General features: G+C 40.4%; 1 protein-coding gene and 1 long non-coding RNA gene across 2 annotated transcripts in view; one reads left to right on the forward strand and one right to left on the reverse strand.

The window, feature by feature from the left end:
- The window catches only part of CDYL2 (chromodomain Y like 2), a 66277-nt gene extending 57933 nt beyond the window's left edge, over nucleotides 1–8344 (forward strand). Inside the window, exon 7 of the mRNA XM_028739620.2 lies at nucleotides 3488–8344. Coding sequence (XP_028595453.2) covers nucleotides 3488–3646 — 159 coding nt within the window. The 3' untranslated portion in view covers nucleotides 3647–8344. The remainder of the gene's footprint in view (nucleotides 1–3487) is intronic.
- An 8572-nt stretch (nucleotides 8345–16916) lies between these two features.
- Nucleotides 16917–18771, reverse strand: LOC144328426 (uncharacterized). Its single transcript, XR_013393653.1, has 2 exons — nucleotides 17602–18771; nucleotides 16917–17487 (listed from the first exon to the last, which is right to left on the reverse strand). It is a non-coding gene; the product is annotated as an uncharacterized LOC144328426 (long non-coding RNA).
- Between the last annotated feature and the right edge of the window lie 990 nt (nucleotides 18772–19761).

A 19761-nucleotide genomic window follows, 5' to 3' on the forward strand; every position in this document is an offset into this window, starting at 1 on the left:
GAATGCTTCGGGTTTCTTAACAAAAGTCTTTTTAAACATTTTTTTCAATTCATTATATAGCATTTCCACCACATAAGATAAAATGTACCATCTTTTTCTTTACATTTCCAACAGGTTTTAGATCCCTTTTATACATTTTTGCCACTTTCTCTGGTGCAATGTACCATCTATACATCATTTTCATATAATTCTCTTTCAGTAAGATAGAGTCTATAATTTTTAAATTCACCTTCCACATCTTTTCCCAGTCTTCCAGTTGTATATTATGACCTAAATCCTGAGCCCACTTTATTTGTGCTGACTTTACCATTTCATCCGGCGTTTCCCCATATAACAGGAGATTATACATTTTTTAAAAGTAATTTCGTATCATTACAATATCCTTAGGTGCTACCTGGCTTGCTCTATTTCTCAGCCTGAAGGGAATAGTTAAGACTTCTTTTATGTATTTACTGTAAAAGCTAATCTCATCTCTTCCAGAAACTTCTAGTTATCAGGATTGTTGGGAATAATAATAATAATAATTTAATAATAATTTAATATACTGTAAACCACCCTGTGATCTTCAGGTGAAGGGCAGTATATACATTTAATAAATAACAACAACAACAACAACATAATTAATATGCAGTGCTTTGAGGACTCTAAACAACTACATAAAAATATTTTGTTATTCTTGTTACTGCAATCTTGGGGGGCTTTTTAGGGAAAGCTGGCAAGGATGGATAATCCTTTACCTGGGACATTTTATTCACGGATGGGGAGACATGTTTGTCTAAGGACTGCATTATCTTCTATGTGATCGGGGGGGGGGGCATGTCATTGGTGGGCGAAGGCAAGGGCAAAAGTGGGCAGAGCAAGAAGTGTAAATTTGAGCTTTGTACAGTAGGCTAGTTTCTACAGACATTCTTCTCTCTCTTCTCAATCCAGGCAAGCAAAGAGGCATTATCAGAGTTCAAGGACACGTTTTAGCCAGACAAAAGGAGAGGGTGTGAAGCAGGGTGGGTGACAGGTGTTGCTTGAGTGGGTGGATGGCATGGGGAGATCCTCAAGGGCCAAACAGAGAAATTTGGGGAGCCTGTGGGTAGACTCTTAAGTCCCGGAATAAGCTTGGGTTGGTAAACAGATGGGTGAACTGGTGGATAGGAGTAGTGTTAAGCACTCTCCCTTCTGCCCACCAGTTTTCCTCTGCAAATTTCTTCTCCACCCCTGGAGCGGGGAACATGTTTTCCATGTTGTCTGGCAAACATATGACAAACCCAACTGCATCAGAACAAAAAAACCATTTGTTCCTCCATCCTGTTTCCAACAGGCACCAACCAGATCCTTCTGAGAATCATCTTTGCTAAGCTTGCTTTTTATAATTTAGATACCTAAATCTGCCTTATAATAAGCCAGACCATTATCCTATGTAGCCCAGTGCTGCTTATGGAAACATTGTGGGGCTCATGGTGTCACAGGCACTAGCCAATCAAGGCTATGAGCTTCTGCTGCAGACTCAGTTTCTCAGAGAGGAAATTGTTTATTTGCACACACTACATTTGCACAGTAAAAGTTCTTCAAGAGTAGTCCTGATTTTCAAATAATGTGTCGGATCTGATTTTCTACCCAAAGAAAAATAGAATATTTTTCTCACCTTTTATAATAAAAGATTGTAGCTCTGCCACATACTTCTCCAGCAAAGACAGAGCAGGTACTTGTTTCAGAGGAAAGGTTTGGAGACACAGCAAGGCACTTTTAATTAAATGAATTGCAGATAACATCTCACGTGGCATGAGAACCACAAAAGAAGCACAGACTGAAAAAGCACTGAAGCTCTTGCGGATTCTGCCGATAAGCGCATAAATTGATCTGACAATGCCCCCAGCCGGATCCTGCATTCCCCATTGTTATTTCCATTGTTATCCTTGTTTCTGATTTCATAAGATGATGAAATGTAGCCATGCACATAAGGAAGCCTGTAAAACAAGGATGGGGGAGCATCAGGCCTGTATTTCTGACCCTCAGGACCAGGGCCGGCCCAAGACATTTTGCCACTTGAAGCAAAACAGAAAATGGTGCTCTGCCACCACTGTCTCTGCTGCCGCTGCCTTCTGAGGCAACTGGAGGCAGCCTGGGGAAGCCCCAGCACACTGAAGATGACAAGAGAAGCAAAAAAGGAAGTCAGAAAGGAGCAGGCAGTGGCAGCCTCACTCTTCCCAGGCAGTGGCTGTGGGCAAAAAGCACAGGAAAAGTCCAGTGGCATGGTCCTCAGGGGCCCAGATTTGCCACCCCTCCCAGCTGCCCCGAGCCTGCCACCTGAGGCAACTGAGGTTACCCCTCACTTGCCTACGTAGAGGAATGTGTGTACATGTGCAGAAATGTCTGGTTTTGCATGGCAAGAAGGCAACCTGTTGTACAAAGGTATATCATCCTCACAGCTCTACTCACTTTTTTTCTCGGGCTCCACCCATGGCTAGACTTCAGCCCCAGAAGGCTGCCCATCAGGGAGTATGGCCTTCAGAATGAAAAAGCCCCCATCCCCACTATAACAGAAGAAGAAAGAGTGGTCAGGTGGAGAGTCACGAGCAAAGGTTATGATGCTCAATGAGCAACCTTCCAGGGGCCACATGCCATAACTGGCTGGGACCAGAGGCAGAAATTGGGCAGAGCAACAGGTGTGCCTCTTACTTTGATATCTTAGGCTACATTCCACCCCCAACAAAAGGCAGAGGCTTCTACACATACATCTCTCCATCCAGGCATTATTGCATTTCAAGGACACACTGCATCCAATAAACAGTACATGGAGAAGGTACAGAGTATGGCTAGTGAGGGTTGTGGCATGGAGAGAGGTCTGAGGGCCGAATAGAGAATCTTTGAAGGCCACATTCTACCCTGAGACTCCCCACCGCTGGTCTAGCACATAAAATAAAAGTCTGCCAGAACAAAAGGTAATTCAGTAACTGGTGGAAAATGTTGCATAAAGGGGCCAACTGCATATCAAGGGGCCAGGTGGTCCATAATCTGGCTTTAGCCATTGAGAAGACCTTTTCTCTTGTCCCATCCAGACATTCTTCCCCCATAGGTGAGACACAGATAAGGGTCTCACCTTCTGGCCAGAGAACAGAGACTTTCCAAGCTGTATAGGAAAAAAGGCATCATCTTAGCTATTTCATCCTCTCTCCAACCATCTCTTGTCACCCCATTATCCCACCATCCAACTACAGTACTTGGAAAATGAATGTGTTACATTTAGAACCTTCTTTGCCTCTACTCTGGTGTTGTTTGTTTCACTAACATTCAGAGGTTTGGTTCCTCCTAAACTCCTAATCTGGCCGCCCTCTTGCGTAGTGACACTGGCCTCACTCGTAATGGGTTTTACAGAGTTTCTACCTCAGGAGCACCTACTAAGACTTTTGCAGCTGCGTTCTGGGCCAGCTGCTGTTTCCAAAGAGTGAATAAATTGAAATGATGAAATGGGCTTCTTAACAATTTCTTTTCTTAGGTACTGGAAGAATCTAAATGCCTGGTCCGGAGCTTCCTTAAATCTGGCCTCGAAGATGTGAATGAGAAAGAATGTCAGATGTTAAAACAGCTCTGGAGTTCTTCCAAAGGACTAGATTCATTGTTCAGTTATCTGCAAGACAAAATATACGAAGTCTGACATCCTTGCGCAACTCTGAAAGAGCAGGGAGGAAGAATGTTCCAATAGTAAAGCGATTTCAGGCGTCACCAGGGTTTGAGAAAATAATATAAAAATCAAACCCAGACCCAGCAAATCCTTCAGAGGAATTTGTGATAGTGTATCTAACATACCTATGGTTGTGTCAGTTTCCTTGTGAGTTAAATAGAGAAGTTCAGTGGCTGTTCCTAGCAGGTTTGATTATTGTTCGACAAAGGAAGAGACAGATGTGTTAAGAACTGCAACTCAATGTAAACTTGCCTAGAGAGAAGTGTACATTGCATGTGCTAGAAAGCACAAGTGTACCCCATCAAGGCATACTGCAAAAATCAATTGTTGTCTCTTTTTTTAAATTTAATTTATTTTTGCTACTGTAAGCAACTTATCATTGCGCTGACCCAAGTGGCTCAGTTTAGAATTTGGGCCGAAGCCACGCTTTCAGGGCCCACTTTAGAAATATTTTAATAATTTTGTTTTGTTCATTGAAAGAAGATAACCATGGAAAATAATTAAAAGGGGAGAGTATAATTTATATGTATGATGTAAAAAAAAAATATTTTGGAGAAAAGAAAAAGAACCTACTTGGATTTGTGTTTTCCCTGCTCTGTTGGTGAATTTATTTAATTTATTTATTTGTGTCTTGCTCTGTGTGTGTGTGCGCGCGCACACATACATACACATTTGATTGTTCGTCTAGTTAATATATAATTATCATTTTCAAATTTCCCCGGATTGGACAACTGTTTTGCACGAGTACACAAGCTCTGTGGTTTACAGTAAACGAATTGAGCTGTGCGTACAATAAAAACAAGATAAAGCAGGAATGCTGTAGGGCATTAAAAAGCAGCAGAGAGTAGACATCATTTTAGATACCTTAAAAAAACCAATCAAATGCCGAAGCTGTGAGTTTTACACAAGTCTCCTGACAACTTGAGGCATAGGTAGCAGGTGCTACATTTAAAAGAAAAGCTAATATGTTTACTATTTTCTTATTAGCTCAACATTAATAACAGGGTGAATGGTGCCTAACTTGTGGCACCAACAAAGGATTAAGCATTCCTTTGTGCTATGACACTTAGAACCTTACCTTCATGAGCCTCCTTCCTCAGATGTGATGTAGTATATTTTGGAGAACGTTGAGAGAGGCCAGCAAGAAGCTGCTAGAGGATCATGAATTAGATGGGGAAAGGCTTTCATACTTCTTTCATTCTCCAGCCCTCAGTGGCCAGACTCTCCACAGGTTTCCCTCAGGACAGTCTGTGGTCATTTACTATTAGAATGTGACCCTAATGAATAGATTCTTCCATTTTGCCTCAGTTTATTATGTGTTTGAAGTCTCTGGAAAAATACCAGAAGGAATGCGTTCTTCAGATTAAGCAAAGAAGCTGGCAAGTCCAATCAAGATAAAAGGTGTGGGCTGTTCTAGTGCTTTGTATGGCGGGTCTGCATCTTCCGACAACTCTAAAAAATTATTGTTCTCTTAAGATTGCAAAAAAGGAAAAAAAGGAATCCTGGGAACAGACTGAGGGTTCACTTTATCTCTCAGATTTCATGGAATACAGAGATTGGCTTCCACGACTTTCCCTATCTGTCTGTCTGTCTGTCTGTCTGTCTATTTTGCTGCCCTTTCAAGGTTAAGTAGAACACACTTTCCATTTCTTTTTACTTTTCAGAGGTTCCAAATTCGACTACTGGGCTTGGATTTTTTTTTATTTTGTTCCATTTTTTGCTTCATATTTGGCAAAGTTCCACCTTCTAGTTAGAGCACATCCACGGGGATCTGCTTACAAATCAATGCAGAGTCTGGCTTCTTGTTCAGATTTGTCTAAATATTTTTGGAAAGCAATATTCAAGGTGGCTTGTGGAATGCTTGTTACCCACAAGTGTCAGAAGCCAAGGCCGCATTCCTCAGTCAAGGGCTGATGCCTCCCTTATTCTCAGTCGTGAACCGTCTTAACAAACCCATGAATCATTTTCGTCCAGTTGACTTCCTTAGAGTCAACGTGTGAACTGGAGTCATACCCTTGAATGTACACTTGCAGGGCAAATAATTGTATTGAAATATATGGGGAAACATCTTTCAAAAACATGCTTTCATGTCTCTAAACAAGTGGTGCAACCCCAAATGATGTGTTAGACATTTTAACGAACCAGTGGGAAGTCCTTGCAGCATGGGGAAATTATTGCTCATGGGAGTGCAACATTTTGGGTTTTGAACAGCAGTTTTTCTTAATGTATTTGATTTTTCAACATTGTTTCTTCAACAGCATTTTCAAAACTGTCTCATTTGCCTTGGCAAATTAATAGCTAAACAAAACTGAGTACCATTTCTTCATAAAAATTAACTCTGAAAGCTCTAAAGCTTTAAAAAAAAAAAGAATCATGTCTAGGTGGTTAATTTAATTTCCATTAAATTTTTTTAAGAAAAATGGGCAATGATTATTTTTTAATACACTTCCTTATTTTGTTTTCTCTTTCTATTGTCACTGGTTATTCAGCTGTATAGGTATACTGTATATATTAGACCGAATACTTTTATGAATATTCACAGTATTTAATTAAAAAATACATGCAAATTTGTTGTTAAGTATGTTATATTATTTCATGTAAATTGTTTTGTACAAATCTTTAAGGATTGGCAGTTTTTGCATTTGTAGATACGGTAAAATGAAACCATTTATTTCTGTGTGTTTCTCTTGCATGTACATTTTCGCTGTACATAAAGCGTGGCTTTAGTTGGGTAACCTTCTGTTTCAATGAATAAGCTGTCCAACTTTAATAAGTATATATTTTCAAAAATATAAACTTTTATATTTCCGTGGTAGATTAGGGTAAGCGTTTTAGGCAATCTTTTTCCACAATGGTTAACCATTATTTTAATCTCAAGCATCCTGGGGTTGGTGCCAATTGTTTTCCTCTTAGAATTCTAATACACACTTTTACACTTATATATGCAGGCAGGGTGTTGTTTTATTATTTCTTTTGTTTTTCCCCCAACCTTGAAATAACAGAGTTTAAGGTACAATTTGTAAATTTAGTGCATTTGTGAATAAGCCTTACCACTAGGTTGAATCAAATGTTGTTAACTGCATAAGTAAGATGGAGGGTCCAATTAGATGTGATGGCAACAGACCCATGTTGTAGAACTTTTATTCTTCTTGTTATAGTTGCCATCATGCAGATATAAAAAACAGAGGATGGGGAAAACTTCATGCCGGCCACCTTTCTTCACACATCTTTTTCCCCACTGAAACTCCCCCCCCCCCTCCGCTCAAGTTGCCTCCTCCTATCCAGACTCTAAAACCAGGTATACGCTCTCTAGAGGGGCAAGTTGCTAGGGAGAGGTGGTTCTCAGGATAGGAAACACACAGACAGAGAAAGTGTTCAGTACAACCTACGTTCTAAGGAATGAGTTGTGTCATCATCATATCTAATTAGATCTGAAGAAATTTCCTCTAAACCCCCCCCCCCCCCAGTTGAAGCATTCAGACATTTGGCAAATTTAGAATGCAAGGCCTTAATTTTTTTCCTTGTGATATGGATTAATACGGGTTGTTTCTTTCAAACAACATAGTTAGGCTTGTCGGTGTGGGTATTGTTTGATATAAACTCTGCATACTGTCCGCCCAGCCACATTACTCAGTCTCAGGCTCTCTCTTTTTTCGGTGGCTGGGTCTATAAAAGTCAAATCTGACTGAAGCCAACTCTCTTTAGGAGGCACTAAAGAAGTTTACATAAGGGACTTACAGACAATCTTAATCGTAGTGCATCTAAGTACGCCGTTTCCTGGGTGTGTTATCTCTGTCTACCCAATTAACTGTATGTTTTTAAGCCATACTTAAATCTCTTTGCCGCTACTTTAAATACCACACGGGAATTCAATTGCTAATTCACTGACATTGTCAACAGGATTTTAACTTCTAGGGAATAATATATATAAATCTATATGTATCTTCCATTAAAAAAAATAAGGACCAAAGAGTTATCAATTATCCTAATGAATGAAGTTAAAAAATGAAGCAGTTTATCTGTACAGCAAAGGGTCGTCTGTTGATTCCCTTTCAACATGCATTTTGTATCATTCATTTCAGGGATAGAGAAAAGGGCAGGATAGCCATTGTGGGTCTATCTGCTTTTAACATGTTGGAACATGAAAGATAGCCAGTAAATGATGGAGTGCCTATTGGTAAGGCTTATTACCAAACTTTGGAGATAAAGCAAATAACCAAAAAAAAAAAAAAAAAAAGCAGAATTGCAAATTTAATCTGTGAAGATTGTTTGATTTCTAATGAGTGTCTTGCACAAAGGAATTAAAACATTTTCTGATTAGGCCCATAAGTTATTTTGTTGCCCAAATAGCATAGAATAAGATGGGAACAGTTTCCAATATTTGTGATGAAGGAGAGTGCACAGTATATAAAAAATATGAGGGTATAGGGCACCCCTTAACCACAGTGTTGTAAATAATATTTTGGAAGCTAGTTCAGTACTAGTTTCTTCTGATTTATCAAATATTGACTGTCTAGATCAAATTGTACACAATATATTTGTCAATGGTCCTGTAAACTAGTGTATGAACACATTTTTCTGGGTGCCTTAGAAGTTGTATTTTTCATGTGTGTTAATATGCAGTATTTATACATTGTGAGAAGCTGCTTTGAATAAAAACATTGAAACTTCCATTTTCTGACTTTGGGGTTATAAAAATGGTCATGGTGAGTTTTGCCAAGGAGTGTCAACGGGTATATCCATTACTGCCAACATCAAACTTAAGGGGAAGGTGCATGCCAGATTTTCCAAGCAGTCACAGGGGTTTCTTCACTCGTGATACAGGCCTGACATCATCACCTGGCAACCTAGGCAAATTGCTCCAGCAGGGCCTACCAGCACTAACCTCTGCCCCTCCACGTTGGGCAGTTGGGTCTGTGAGCCTTCCTTTTCATATCCCCAATGTCCTGGCATGACACTAGGTAAGACGCTTTGGGGCATTGCAATTAATCAAGATACTGATCTCTGCACTCGCAGAAGAGGGCCTTCAGTGGAGATCTTATCAGGAGATCATTTCTGCCCTCCCATTAGTCCTACTGAGGACCTTCCTCTTCCAGCAAGCCTTTTCAATCCAGATCTTTCCCAGCCTGTCTCTGTGTTGGAATTGTTCTTAGCTGTTTTATCATTTGAGGGTTTGCTGCCATGTGCCCCTTTAGGAGGAGGGCGAGATGTAAATTTAATTCATGCGTAAATGTTATATGGCGGCTCTCACCCACCCTTGCAGTAAGATGGACAGGTAAGCCCATCAAGCCCATCAAGCTCAACCTAAGAGGTGCCCGCCAAAGTAACTTTTCCTAGTATTCCTTCACACCTGAAACTGTCCCTGCACACATCCAAAGCAAGTCAAATGATGGATGAGTCCATATATCACGGTCAACCACCTTACAAAACAGCCACACCGCATTGTAATAACACACTTCATCAGAGAATGTGCATGAACCCTCTACCTGCATGTGCCATCATTTCTCCTTGCCTTGCTATTATTATTATTAATTGAGTTTTCAGTTTTATAGTTGCAATATTTTCCATTCTTTTACAGCAGTCATTTTGGACTTTCCACCCAGCGTTCCATAACAGTTCTTTACAAATCTTAGTTGCATATACATTAATTCCTTCACCTTATTTTCCACATTCTCATAACCTTTATATTGTCAACTGTTGGTCATAAGGTACCCCCTACCTGGAATTTATATTTCAGATTATTATTATTATTATTATTATTATTATTATTATTATTATTATTTTGTAAATATTCCCCTAAATACTCCCACTCACTCCTCATCCATTTGTCATCTTGGTTTCTTATTTTAAATGTCATCCTTGCAAGCTTGGCATATTCAATTCATTTATTTAACCACTGTTCTTTCCCTGGAATCTCTTTGTTTCCAATATATTGCGTATACCATACTCACAGCTGTTGTTGCGTATTGAAATAGTTTGTGGGCTTTTTTGGGTAATTCATTCCTAAACATGCCTAGAAGGAATGCTTCCAGTTCCTTGGAATTTTTGAATTTCATTTTTTAAAAAAACTCGTACACTATTTACCATAATTCCTTTGCCCGGTTGCATTTCCACCATAAATGAATAAATATGCCCTCAACTTCTAGACATTTCCAACAAAGTTTTGAGCCTCTTTTATACATTTTAACCAATTTAACCGGTGTCAAATACCATCTGTATTGCATTTTTTGCATATTTTCTCTTATTTGATAGCATGCAGAAATGTTCAGTGTAAAATTCCATAATTTTCCCCATTCAGCGATTTCAATTTCAATATTATGCCCAATGTCAATGACCCTTTTTATCATTGCCTCCTTTATAAATTCATCTTTAGTCTCCCATTCTAACAATAATTTATATAAATAGAAATTATTTTTTATTAGGTCCCAAAATCACTTTTTCAAATTCTGAACCTTCTTTCTTTATCTTTTTTTAAACACCTCCTTTGTTTGAAAATAGTGAAACCAATCAGATATCCAGTTAGAAATCTCCTGCCTATCTCTTAATTTTATATTACCTTCTTGATATTCAAGCAGATCTTTATACTTTCCTCAAGTCCTATCCATATTTACCCATACTGCAACTGCTTCTACGGTGATATCCAACCAGGAGTTTTTCTTTCTAAGATATCTCTATGTCTCATCCAGACCTTATATAACTTCTAATCACATGATTAAAATATCCCTTGTGAACCTTGGTTTTTTTGTACCATAGGTACGCATGCCACCCATAAATCAAATTGGCCCTTTCTAAATCCAATATGTTCACATCCTTCAGTTCAATCCATTATTTAATCCAACTTAGACAAGTTGCTTCATAGTAGAGTTTCAGATCCGGAAGAGCAAATCCCCTCTCTTTGCCTTTCATCTATTAATATTTTATATTTAATCCTCAGTTTTTTAATGTCTTTTTTCCATTGTGTAAAGCCTTGCTGCAATTAATTCCTGGACTAATTGATCAGTTTCTCATGTCATCCACGTTGTGAAACTATGACTATCAGGTCTGGAACAAACCTGGCTCAGAAAATGCAGTTTGAAGTTAAACGGGTGTCAGCTATTGTATTTGAACTAAGTGGACCTCAAATCTGATCCAGCAGGACTCTTCCCATAATAGGGACAGTCAAAGCAAATGGGAAATTGACAACATCTGGAGGACCAAAGATTCTATCTTCTCTGGTGTATATTTGCTTGAGTTCCATTTGATATTCTCATTTCATACATTGTGATACTTCATTTCCAAATCTAAATTTAAACAGTCAATATTTAGCAGTATTGAATAACTAAAACACAATCTTATTTAACATTTGATATGCAATGGTATTTTGTATTTCATAGCCTTTTGCAGGTAGCGTGCAAACACACACACACACACACCAACCATTGTTTTTACTGGAGGGAAGTGAGGAAATAAGGAATTTCTTTTGTTTTGGCAGATGTTCCATATTGCCTGCAGTTACAGGGAATTTTACATCAATGTGCAGGTATAATAATATTTTACCTGTATGCATTATTTACACGCCGACTGCAGCGTGACTTTGTTCTAAAGAAAAGATTGCTGAAAGGTGCTGAAATGTGCTGGAGCAGGATAAACGTATTCGGTGTAATTTCCTTGCTCAGCTCCAAAGGTGTCAAAACAATATTTTACGTTGGTGCTTCCTTTTGTTTCATTTGTCATTCTAAAGCAGACGCTAAATTTAAATGAAAGCGTTGTAAAACATTTATGTGCTATCATAAGGAAATGCTTTGCTTTACAATCATGCAGGCCATTAAAAAAAAAAAGGAGTTCATAACGTGAAAACCATTTCATATGAGTGAAGGAGCCAGGGGAAGGATTATCAAAATGAAACAACCGGCTCCATCCAGTGCCATTCATGGTGGGCCAGTCCGTGCAATGCTTCCTTGTAGCAGCTACCCACCCCCAGCCTCCCTGGGGCCTGTACCACGTGCAGGAGAGGGTCCTTAGCTAACATAGAGTATCTCCCTCTGCTCAGCCCACTCTTCCGCTTTGAGGAAAAAACTGCCGCCCTGAGACGGGTACGTTATTTCCAAAAGGCTGCCCCTTATCAATCAGCCTCCAAATTCCCCCCAAGGCCCTCCTGAAGCCTTTTAAAGTAGTGTGGTATTATAGCTCCTAAGTGTGAGAGGGTTAAAATAAGACACCACACCAGGTTTATGAAACAGACTAAAGTGTTTTGTTTTTAAGACAGAAAAAAATAATGGAGTTTTAAGGAAAATATATGTGTAAGGGTGGCGCTGTGGGTTAAACCACAGAGCCTAGAACTTGCCGATCAGAAGGTCGGTGATTCGAATCCCTGCGACGGGGTGAGCTCCCATTGTTCGGTCCCTGCTCCTGCCAACCTAGCAGTTCGAAAGCACGCCAAAAAGTGCAAGTAGATAAATAGGTACCGCTCCGGCGGGAAGGTAAACGGCGTTTCCGTGCACTGCTCTGGTTCGCCAGAAGCGGCTTAGTCATGCTGGCCACATGACCCGGAAGCTGTACACCGGCTCCCTCGGCCAATAAAGCTAGATGAGCGCCGCAACCCCAGAGTCGGCCACGACTGGACCTAATGGCCAGGGGTCCTGTTACCTTTATGTATAAGTGACAGAAATTAACCCAATTCAGTCAACTGATTGGTTAATCTAGTTTAGGATTGTCAACACTGACTGACAGCAGCTTTCTGGTGTTTGGGGCTGTGGTCTTTGCCATCACCTTTTTACTGGAGATGCCAATCCTTTAACTACCCAGTCCTTTTAACTTGAGGTGCCAGGGATTCAAGGTATGCGTTCTACCACCAAGATACAGCCCATTATTTTCCTAATTACTCCAATCCCCTCAGCCGTGTTCTCTCCTTCCTCCTCAGCCATTGCTGCCTCCTTAACTCCCTCTCTACATCCTCAGGTCTCCCACCATCTCCTCTTCCATGTTCGACACTCCATCCTCCTGATAATCAGGATTTAGATACCTCCTCACCTTCCAATAATGCAAGCCAAATTTGGGGGTGGCCTGTAGCTTCCCAGTGCTTCCTGCCAAAGTCACTTGCAGCTGCTGGTACCTGCAAACAGACTAAGTCAAGACCAGCAGCATCAGAAGAGGAAGGAGAGGGTGCACGGGATAGCCCTCAACAGCTGCCAACCCAGACTAGTATAGCAGTCGCAGTAGAAGTTGTTCAAACCTTGGCATTCTTGTTCAATCTATCCACCAGTGTGCTCTGTATCAAATCTATCAGCATACATACTTGCACACATATGTTTATATGCTTCCTTACCAAGTGCTCCTTTCTAATCATGTCAGTTGTTTGGGTCTTAAGAAAACAAGAGACTGCCATACCAAATCAGATCATTAGTCCATTTTGCTGAGTATTGCCAACTGACTGGTGATGGTTCTCTGGGGGTTCTGGGGTGAGTTAGTCCCTGCCCTACCTGGAGATGCTGGGGGTCAAACTTGGGAGTTTCTGTATGCCAAGCAGATACTCTTCCATTGAGCTACGACCCTTCCCTGATATTAATTTCCCTTTAGTTCCAGCTGGCGTCCCCAAAGGAGATTCAGTTACCAATGGTACCAAAGAGACAAAGATGAGGCAGACACACACACACACACACACACACACACACACACACACACACACATATACCCTGTGTGAATAAGTGGACAAGCACTGTCTTGTTAATCAGAAAGCTGTATTGTATGCTAATAAGACCTCCTTATTCTTAGCCTCCTCAACTGCATGTATATATTAAGTTCCTAATATGCTCAAAATCCATAGTGAGTAATTATGCATATTTTCAAACTGGTGCATTGAAACTTCTAAAATTTCAAAAGAAGATGTGTTCGTTTAAGATTTTCTGGAAATGGTTTATTGGATTCCATTTGAATTCTATGAACTTCTCCATAACTGCTTGACACGTCAAGTAGTGAATGATATCTCTGAGTCTTTACTTCCCATCAAGATACTTTCCTGTCTGTTTCAATTTACTTTCACCTACTTCAGTTATAGTAACTGTATGACAGGTAGACAGATGGATAGATACATTAATATAAAGTTTTTAAAGCGTTTTAGAAAATTTGAAAATCCTGACAGGATTCATGCTGTCCATAGGCTTTTTATCCTGCTGTTTGTTTAGAAACGCAGGGATTGTCTGTCATATGAGATAGACATCATCATCTTTTTAAGGTTTTTGTGCTGGAGCACATGGCAGAACAAGATTCTCTGTGGTGTATTTGTTTGAATAAAGCTCTTAAAGTGCCTGTTATTGGACCCAGAAACATTACACTACCTACTGCCCACAGCTATTTTTAAAAGAAAAACTTAAACAGATAGGAGATTTGTGTATGGATCCTTCATTGTCTCGTCTTCTTTAGACCTGTTAGTCTAATTTGCATTGAAATTCAAACTGTGTGGGAACATAACAGTATTTATAAGAATATTCAAATATTCACTTACATCATCCTATGAGCAAGGTGATCATAGGTACTGAATAAGCCAATCAGTGATAAATCCAAGAATGGAGGCATCATTATCAGTTCTTATGACTTAACCTTTGCAAAGAGGAGGGAAAGACTGCACACAGAAAGACACTTTCACAATTAAAAGGATTTGGGGTGCAGGCTGGCAAAACAAGGACAATTACCAGAAGCCTGCAATTACACAGAAACCCTTAATCATACAACCTGAATTTGCTGGTATGTGGTTTAATCTAAAAAAAACCCCAAATAGTTAAGAACATAAAAAGATCTTGCTGGATCAGGCCAATGGCCCATCTAGTCCAGCATCCTGTTCTCACAGTGACCAACCAGAGACCTGTGGGAAAGCAGCAAGCAGGATTAGAGCAAAGAGTATCCTTGCCTCCTCTGGTTACCAGCAACTGGTTTTCAGAAGCCTACTGCCTCTGAATGTGGAGGCAGAGGATAGCTATCATGGCTAGTGGCCATCAATAGCATGAATTGGTCTAATCCTCTTTTAAAGCCATCCAAATTGGTGGCCATCATTGCTTTCTGTGGGAGCGAGTTCTATAGTATGCGCTGTGTTTACAGTCTGGAAGCACCTTCCGAGTGGCGGTCAGCAGTCACATGTCTTTGAAGCAATGGCAGAGCCTCTTGGTGGGGGATGTGGCCTGTTCTTCTTGAGTTCTTGCCCATTATGAGTCTGGTGGGCAAACAATTATCGAGGAGGAGGTTACGCCTGACTTTCAATCTCTGTCAAACAGGTCACTCCAGCTGCACAGGAGACCAGGAGATGAAGGCTTCGCATAATGCCGCTCTTGACTAATTAGGCATGGGGAGTGAGTTTTTCAGTGATGCCATTATCCATTTAATGACCTCTTATAGAAAACGGATACCCTGGAGCTTGTTTGGAAGGCTACGTAATCCGTAACCAGAAGGCTGGATAGATAAGGCAGTGTACCTCTTCTCATATCTTTGACTGATATAAGGCTGCAGTGTTTAGTCAATTAATTGGTACAATTCAATTGATTAAAAACGTTTTAATCAACTAAAAGGTACCCCCATGTTTTCCAAAACGTTTTTCTGAGGCTGGCTGCGAATTAAATGTTTACATATTCTGTAATTTTAACAGCTGGTTGCCTGTGTTTCCTCCTCCCACCCCACTCCACACATAAAGCATCCCCTTTTCCCTTTGTATGTGTGTGTGTCTTACGGTTTATAAGGCCAAGGGCAGGGACTGTCATTCTTATTTTTATTGATCGGCAAGCCATTATGGAAGCATTTTTGGCTGAAGTGTGAGGCAGAAATGCATTAAAAAAAATTAAGTAATGTTTTAAAATAATAGTTCCCTGATTAAGAAGGCAGGAGATTGGTTTTTTAAAATACATACATACATTCACTGCATGTCATCTGCTGCTAGACATACTGAATTTAATGAACATGGCTAATGTAGGTCTATTAATTTTAATGAGTATTCCAGGTAAAATGGAAAAAATATGCATATAACATTTTTATTATTATTATTATTATTATTATTATTATTATTATTATTATTATTATTTTGTATTATTTTGTGGAAGCAGCAGAGTTTTTACAGTAAAAGAGGCATTCCTGCCCATTTTGTTTTACATTGCTGTTTCTATAGAACTGTAATTTTAAATGTTGTGGTGCTTTTGCACCAGGAAGGCAGCATATAAATGTATGTACATACATACATACATGGGATTGCTGATATGAATAAATAACTAAAAAGACAGCAGAACACAGAAGCATAGCAGCAAACCACCAGCTGCCTTATTGCACAGTCCTAGCTATGCCTGCAAACCCACTGATTTCAGTGGAACTTCCCCTGATGCAAACACGCACAGGATTGCAGTCTTAGGCTACTTTAGGGAAGCCACAGAAATCCCTGTTCCTACACTAGATTCCTCTCTCCACATTGTATGCCTAGTGCAGTGGCGGAGCTTCATGCTCCAGCACCGGGGGGCACAGAACAGGCAGGGGCGGGGCTGGTGTGCGTCCTGGGGCCGTGGTGTGCCACCCTTAGGGGCATGGCACCCAGTGTGGGCGGGGGGCAGCCGTGATGGCCCCCCGCCGGGATCGTGCTGCCGGGGATGGTGTGCTCCCCCCGCACACCTCTTCCTCCGCCAGGGCCTGAAGAAGTAGTAGTAATGCTGAGTTTGTTAGGGAAGCACACAAGGGTTTTTTTGGGGGGGGTGGATTTTGCATGTGTTTTTTCTTTTTTTTAAAAAAAATGCTTGCATATGCCTATGCTGGTCAGCTGAGTTTCGGCAGCTTTCGAGAAGGAAATTGTGTTTGGCCATAGGCGATGTACTCTAAAACAGGAAGCAGCAGAAACCACCTTCTGACAGGAAAATAAATAACAAAAAAGAGAAAATGTGTGGTAGAGAGAGTGATGCTTTGTCTCACTGGAAACAGACTCGGATTCTGAATGCCTCCATTTTGGAACGTTTCGGCTCCTGAACACTGAAAACCCGGAAGTAAATGCTCCAGTTTTTGAACGTTTTTTGGAAGCCAAACATCTGACGTGGCTTCCGCTTGAGTGCAGGAAGCTCCTGCAACCTATCGGAAGCCGCGCCTCGGATGTCGAACATTTCAGAAGTCGAACGGGCTTCTGGAACAGATTACGTTCGACAACCAAGCTTTGACTGGACAAGTAATCTCAGGACCAGGGGCCAGGGCCAAATGTCGACCTTTCTGTCACTTGGAACTGTAATAATAATAATAATAATAATAATAATAATAATAAAAAAAAAATTTTATTTATATCCCGCCCTCCCCAGCCGAAGCCAGGCTCAGGGCAGCTAACAACAATAAAATAATACAACATTATTGTACATGTTATTTGATTGGAGGCTTAAAATTCAGAGAAGTGCAGACTTTGAAGGACTGCTGCGAATCAGTTTACATATGATTTTGGGGAAGTGTGAGTTAGATGCAAACCAAATCCAATTTCTCCTCCGTCCCTATGGATGAAGCCTGGGAGAGACAGGCTTGGTTGGCCACATCCGCCCCGCCTCCCCGCCCCCCCAGGACTGAGGTTCCCCACACTTGGCCTAGTCTTTTGACAGTACTCTATTCCTCAGTCAGCTCAGATAGTGTCTGGACCGACTCAGGTTCCACCTCCAATCTTTGCTTCCCAAACCAATTCATTTGTCTGCGTTCTTTCCCAAACCAGTGGGATCAGGATCTTATTCTGATATAAAAACATTTAGCAAATGTACTTAATTCATTGAAGCTGGAAGAAAAGATAAGGAAGGGTCCCTGCTAGGCTTCAGGTCAGATGGTGTCAATGGATTACTGGTGAATTTCAACTATTTGGTTATTTGATTGTTGTTAGCCGCCCTGAGCCCAGCTTCGGCTGGGGAGGGCGGGATATAAATAAAATTTAAAAAAAAAAAAAAATAAAATAAAAAAAAGAATTTCACTTTATTTAATTCATCTCAAAAAAGAAGATTGTTGTCTCTTTACTTGTGGGTGAGCATTTGTTCCATTCCCAGCCCTGCTTCAGTTTAATATCAAAACCGGCATTCTCCATCTTGCAAGGTAGCATAATATCCTGTGGAAGAGATAAAAGGCAAACACCAGGAAATTGAAGAGAGAGGGAGAAAAAAACAGCAACATCAGATTAGCGGGAGAAACATAGTAATAAAATGTTCATTGTTAATAGTATTAATTGAAGTTTTGCAACTCCCCTCACCCATCCCTCTTACAAATACAGGCAAAATGCAAGTGTATTCTACCCAGATGTATGCTGAATAAAAAGTTTAACTTTGACCAAAAAGATTTTGGCTCTTAACTAATCTTGTGTGCTTTGAGGTCTGTGGCTGGAAAGGGGATGCTTAAGAGCACTCTTGGCTTTTAACCATCTTTCCAACTTTTATAGTGCAGGTCTCATTGCAAGTTTGATTACTGATAGGCACAGCGGTGGTTGGTGCCTATTGAAACTTTTAGGGCGGAAGGCCGACAGTAGATGGAGCCTTTGCTCAGGTGGAGGTGTCAACTGATTCTAGTTTTGTCCCCCTCCTCCTCCCTGCTGAGTACAACAAGGGCAACACTGAGACAAGGAGGAAACTTGCAGGCAGTTCCACGCCCCCTGGTAGGCGGGCAGGAAGGTAGAGGCATGGAAAGGAGGGCAAACTAATGTTGGTGGGGCAGTGGCCCATTCTGTCTAATGGATCCAATGCCACATCATACATCCAATGTAAAACAGCAGTTGAAACTCTGTTACAAGGTATATAATAATAATATAATATAATATAATATAATATAATATAATATAATATAATATAATATAATATAATATAATATAATATAATATAATATAATATAATATAAATATGTTGTTGTTGTTTAGTCGTTTAGTCGTGTCCGACTCTTCATGACTCCATGGACCAGAGCACGCCAGGCACTCCTGTCTTCCACAGTTTGGTCAAACTCATGCTGGTAGCTTCGAGAACACTGTCCAACCATCTTGTCCTCTATCGTCCCCTTCTCCTTGTGCCCTCCATCTTTCCCAACATCAGGGTCTTTTCCAGGGAGTCTTCTCTTCTCATGAGGTGGCCAAAGTATTGGAGTCTCAGCTTCAGGATCTGTCCTTCCAGTGAGCACTCAGGGCTGATTTCCTTAAGAATGGATAGGTTTGATCTTCTTGCAGTCCATGGGACTCTCAAGAGTCTCCCCCAGAACCATAATTCAAAAGCATCAATTCTTCGGCGATCAGCCTTCTTTATGGTCCAGCTCTCACTTCCATACATCACTACTGGGAAAACCATAGCTTTAACTATACGGACCTTTGTTGGCAAGATGATTAATATAATATAATATAATATAATATAATATAATATAATATAATATAATATAATTATAATTATAATTTTGAGCCAACACATATTTGCAATTGCAACTGAACACAGCAGGAAACTGATAACACCTCAGTGTCCCTTACTGGGTTTTTTAGCTTTTTAAAAAAGGTCACCAAATGTTCTTCCTTGGCTTTCCTAGTGACTGAGTCGTACGATGGTCAGAACTAGGGCAATTACTGCTGTCATACGCTGCTTGAATTAAAACATTGAATTAAAACAATTTTTTAGCTCATCCTGCTAATGTTTCAGTTGGACCTGCCTAGCTGGTTTCAGTTTGTCATTATTATTTCAGTAAAAGAAACATCTGCAGGACTTTCTTGATTTAAATGTGTGTGGCTGGTCCACATATGAAGGATCATCACACAATGCCTGTAGCATCGTGATAAGTTCCACACATGGACATTCTCACTTAGGCTCCATCTGCACTACACATTTAAAGCAGTATGATACCACTTTAAACAGTCATGGCTTCTCCCAAAGAATCCTGGGAACTGTAGTTTATTAAGGGTACTGAGAGTTGTTAGGAGACCACAATTCACCATTCACAGAGCTAAAATTTTCAGAATGCCCAGCAATGAAGGATTGATTGTTAAATCACTCTAGGAATTGTAGCTCTGTGAGGGGAAACAGGGGGGAAATCCTAACAACTCATAGTTGGACCTTAAGCATTTTCTCTGCCTGTTCTGCTTGGCAATCTGATTTCCTAAGCCTAACCATCATGTG

Source organism: Podarcis muralis, chromosome 7, assembly GCF_964188315.1.
Source record: "Podarcis muralis chromosome 7, rPodMur119.hap1.1, whole genome shotgun sequence".
In the NCBI taxonomy this organism is placed as follows: Eukaryota; Metazoa; Chordata; class Lepidosauria; order Squamata; family Lacertidae; genus Podarcis; species Podarcis muralis.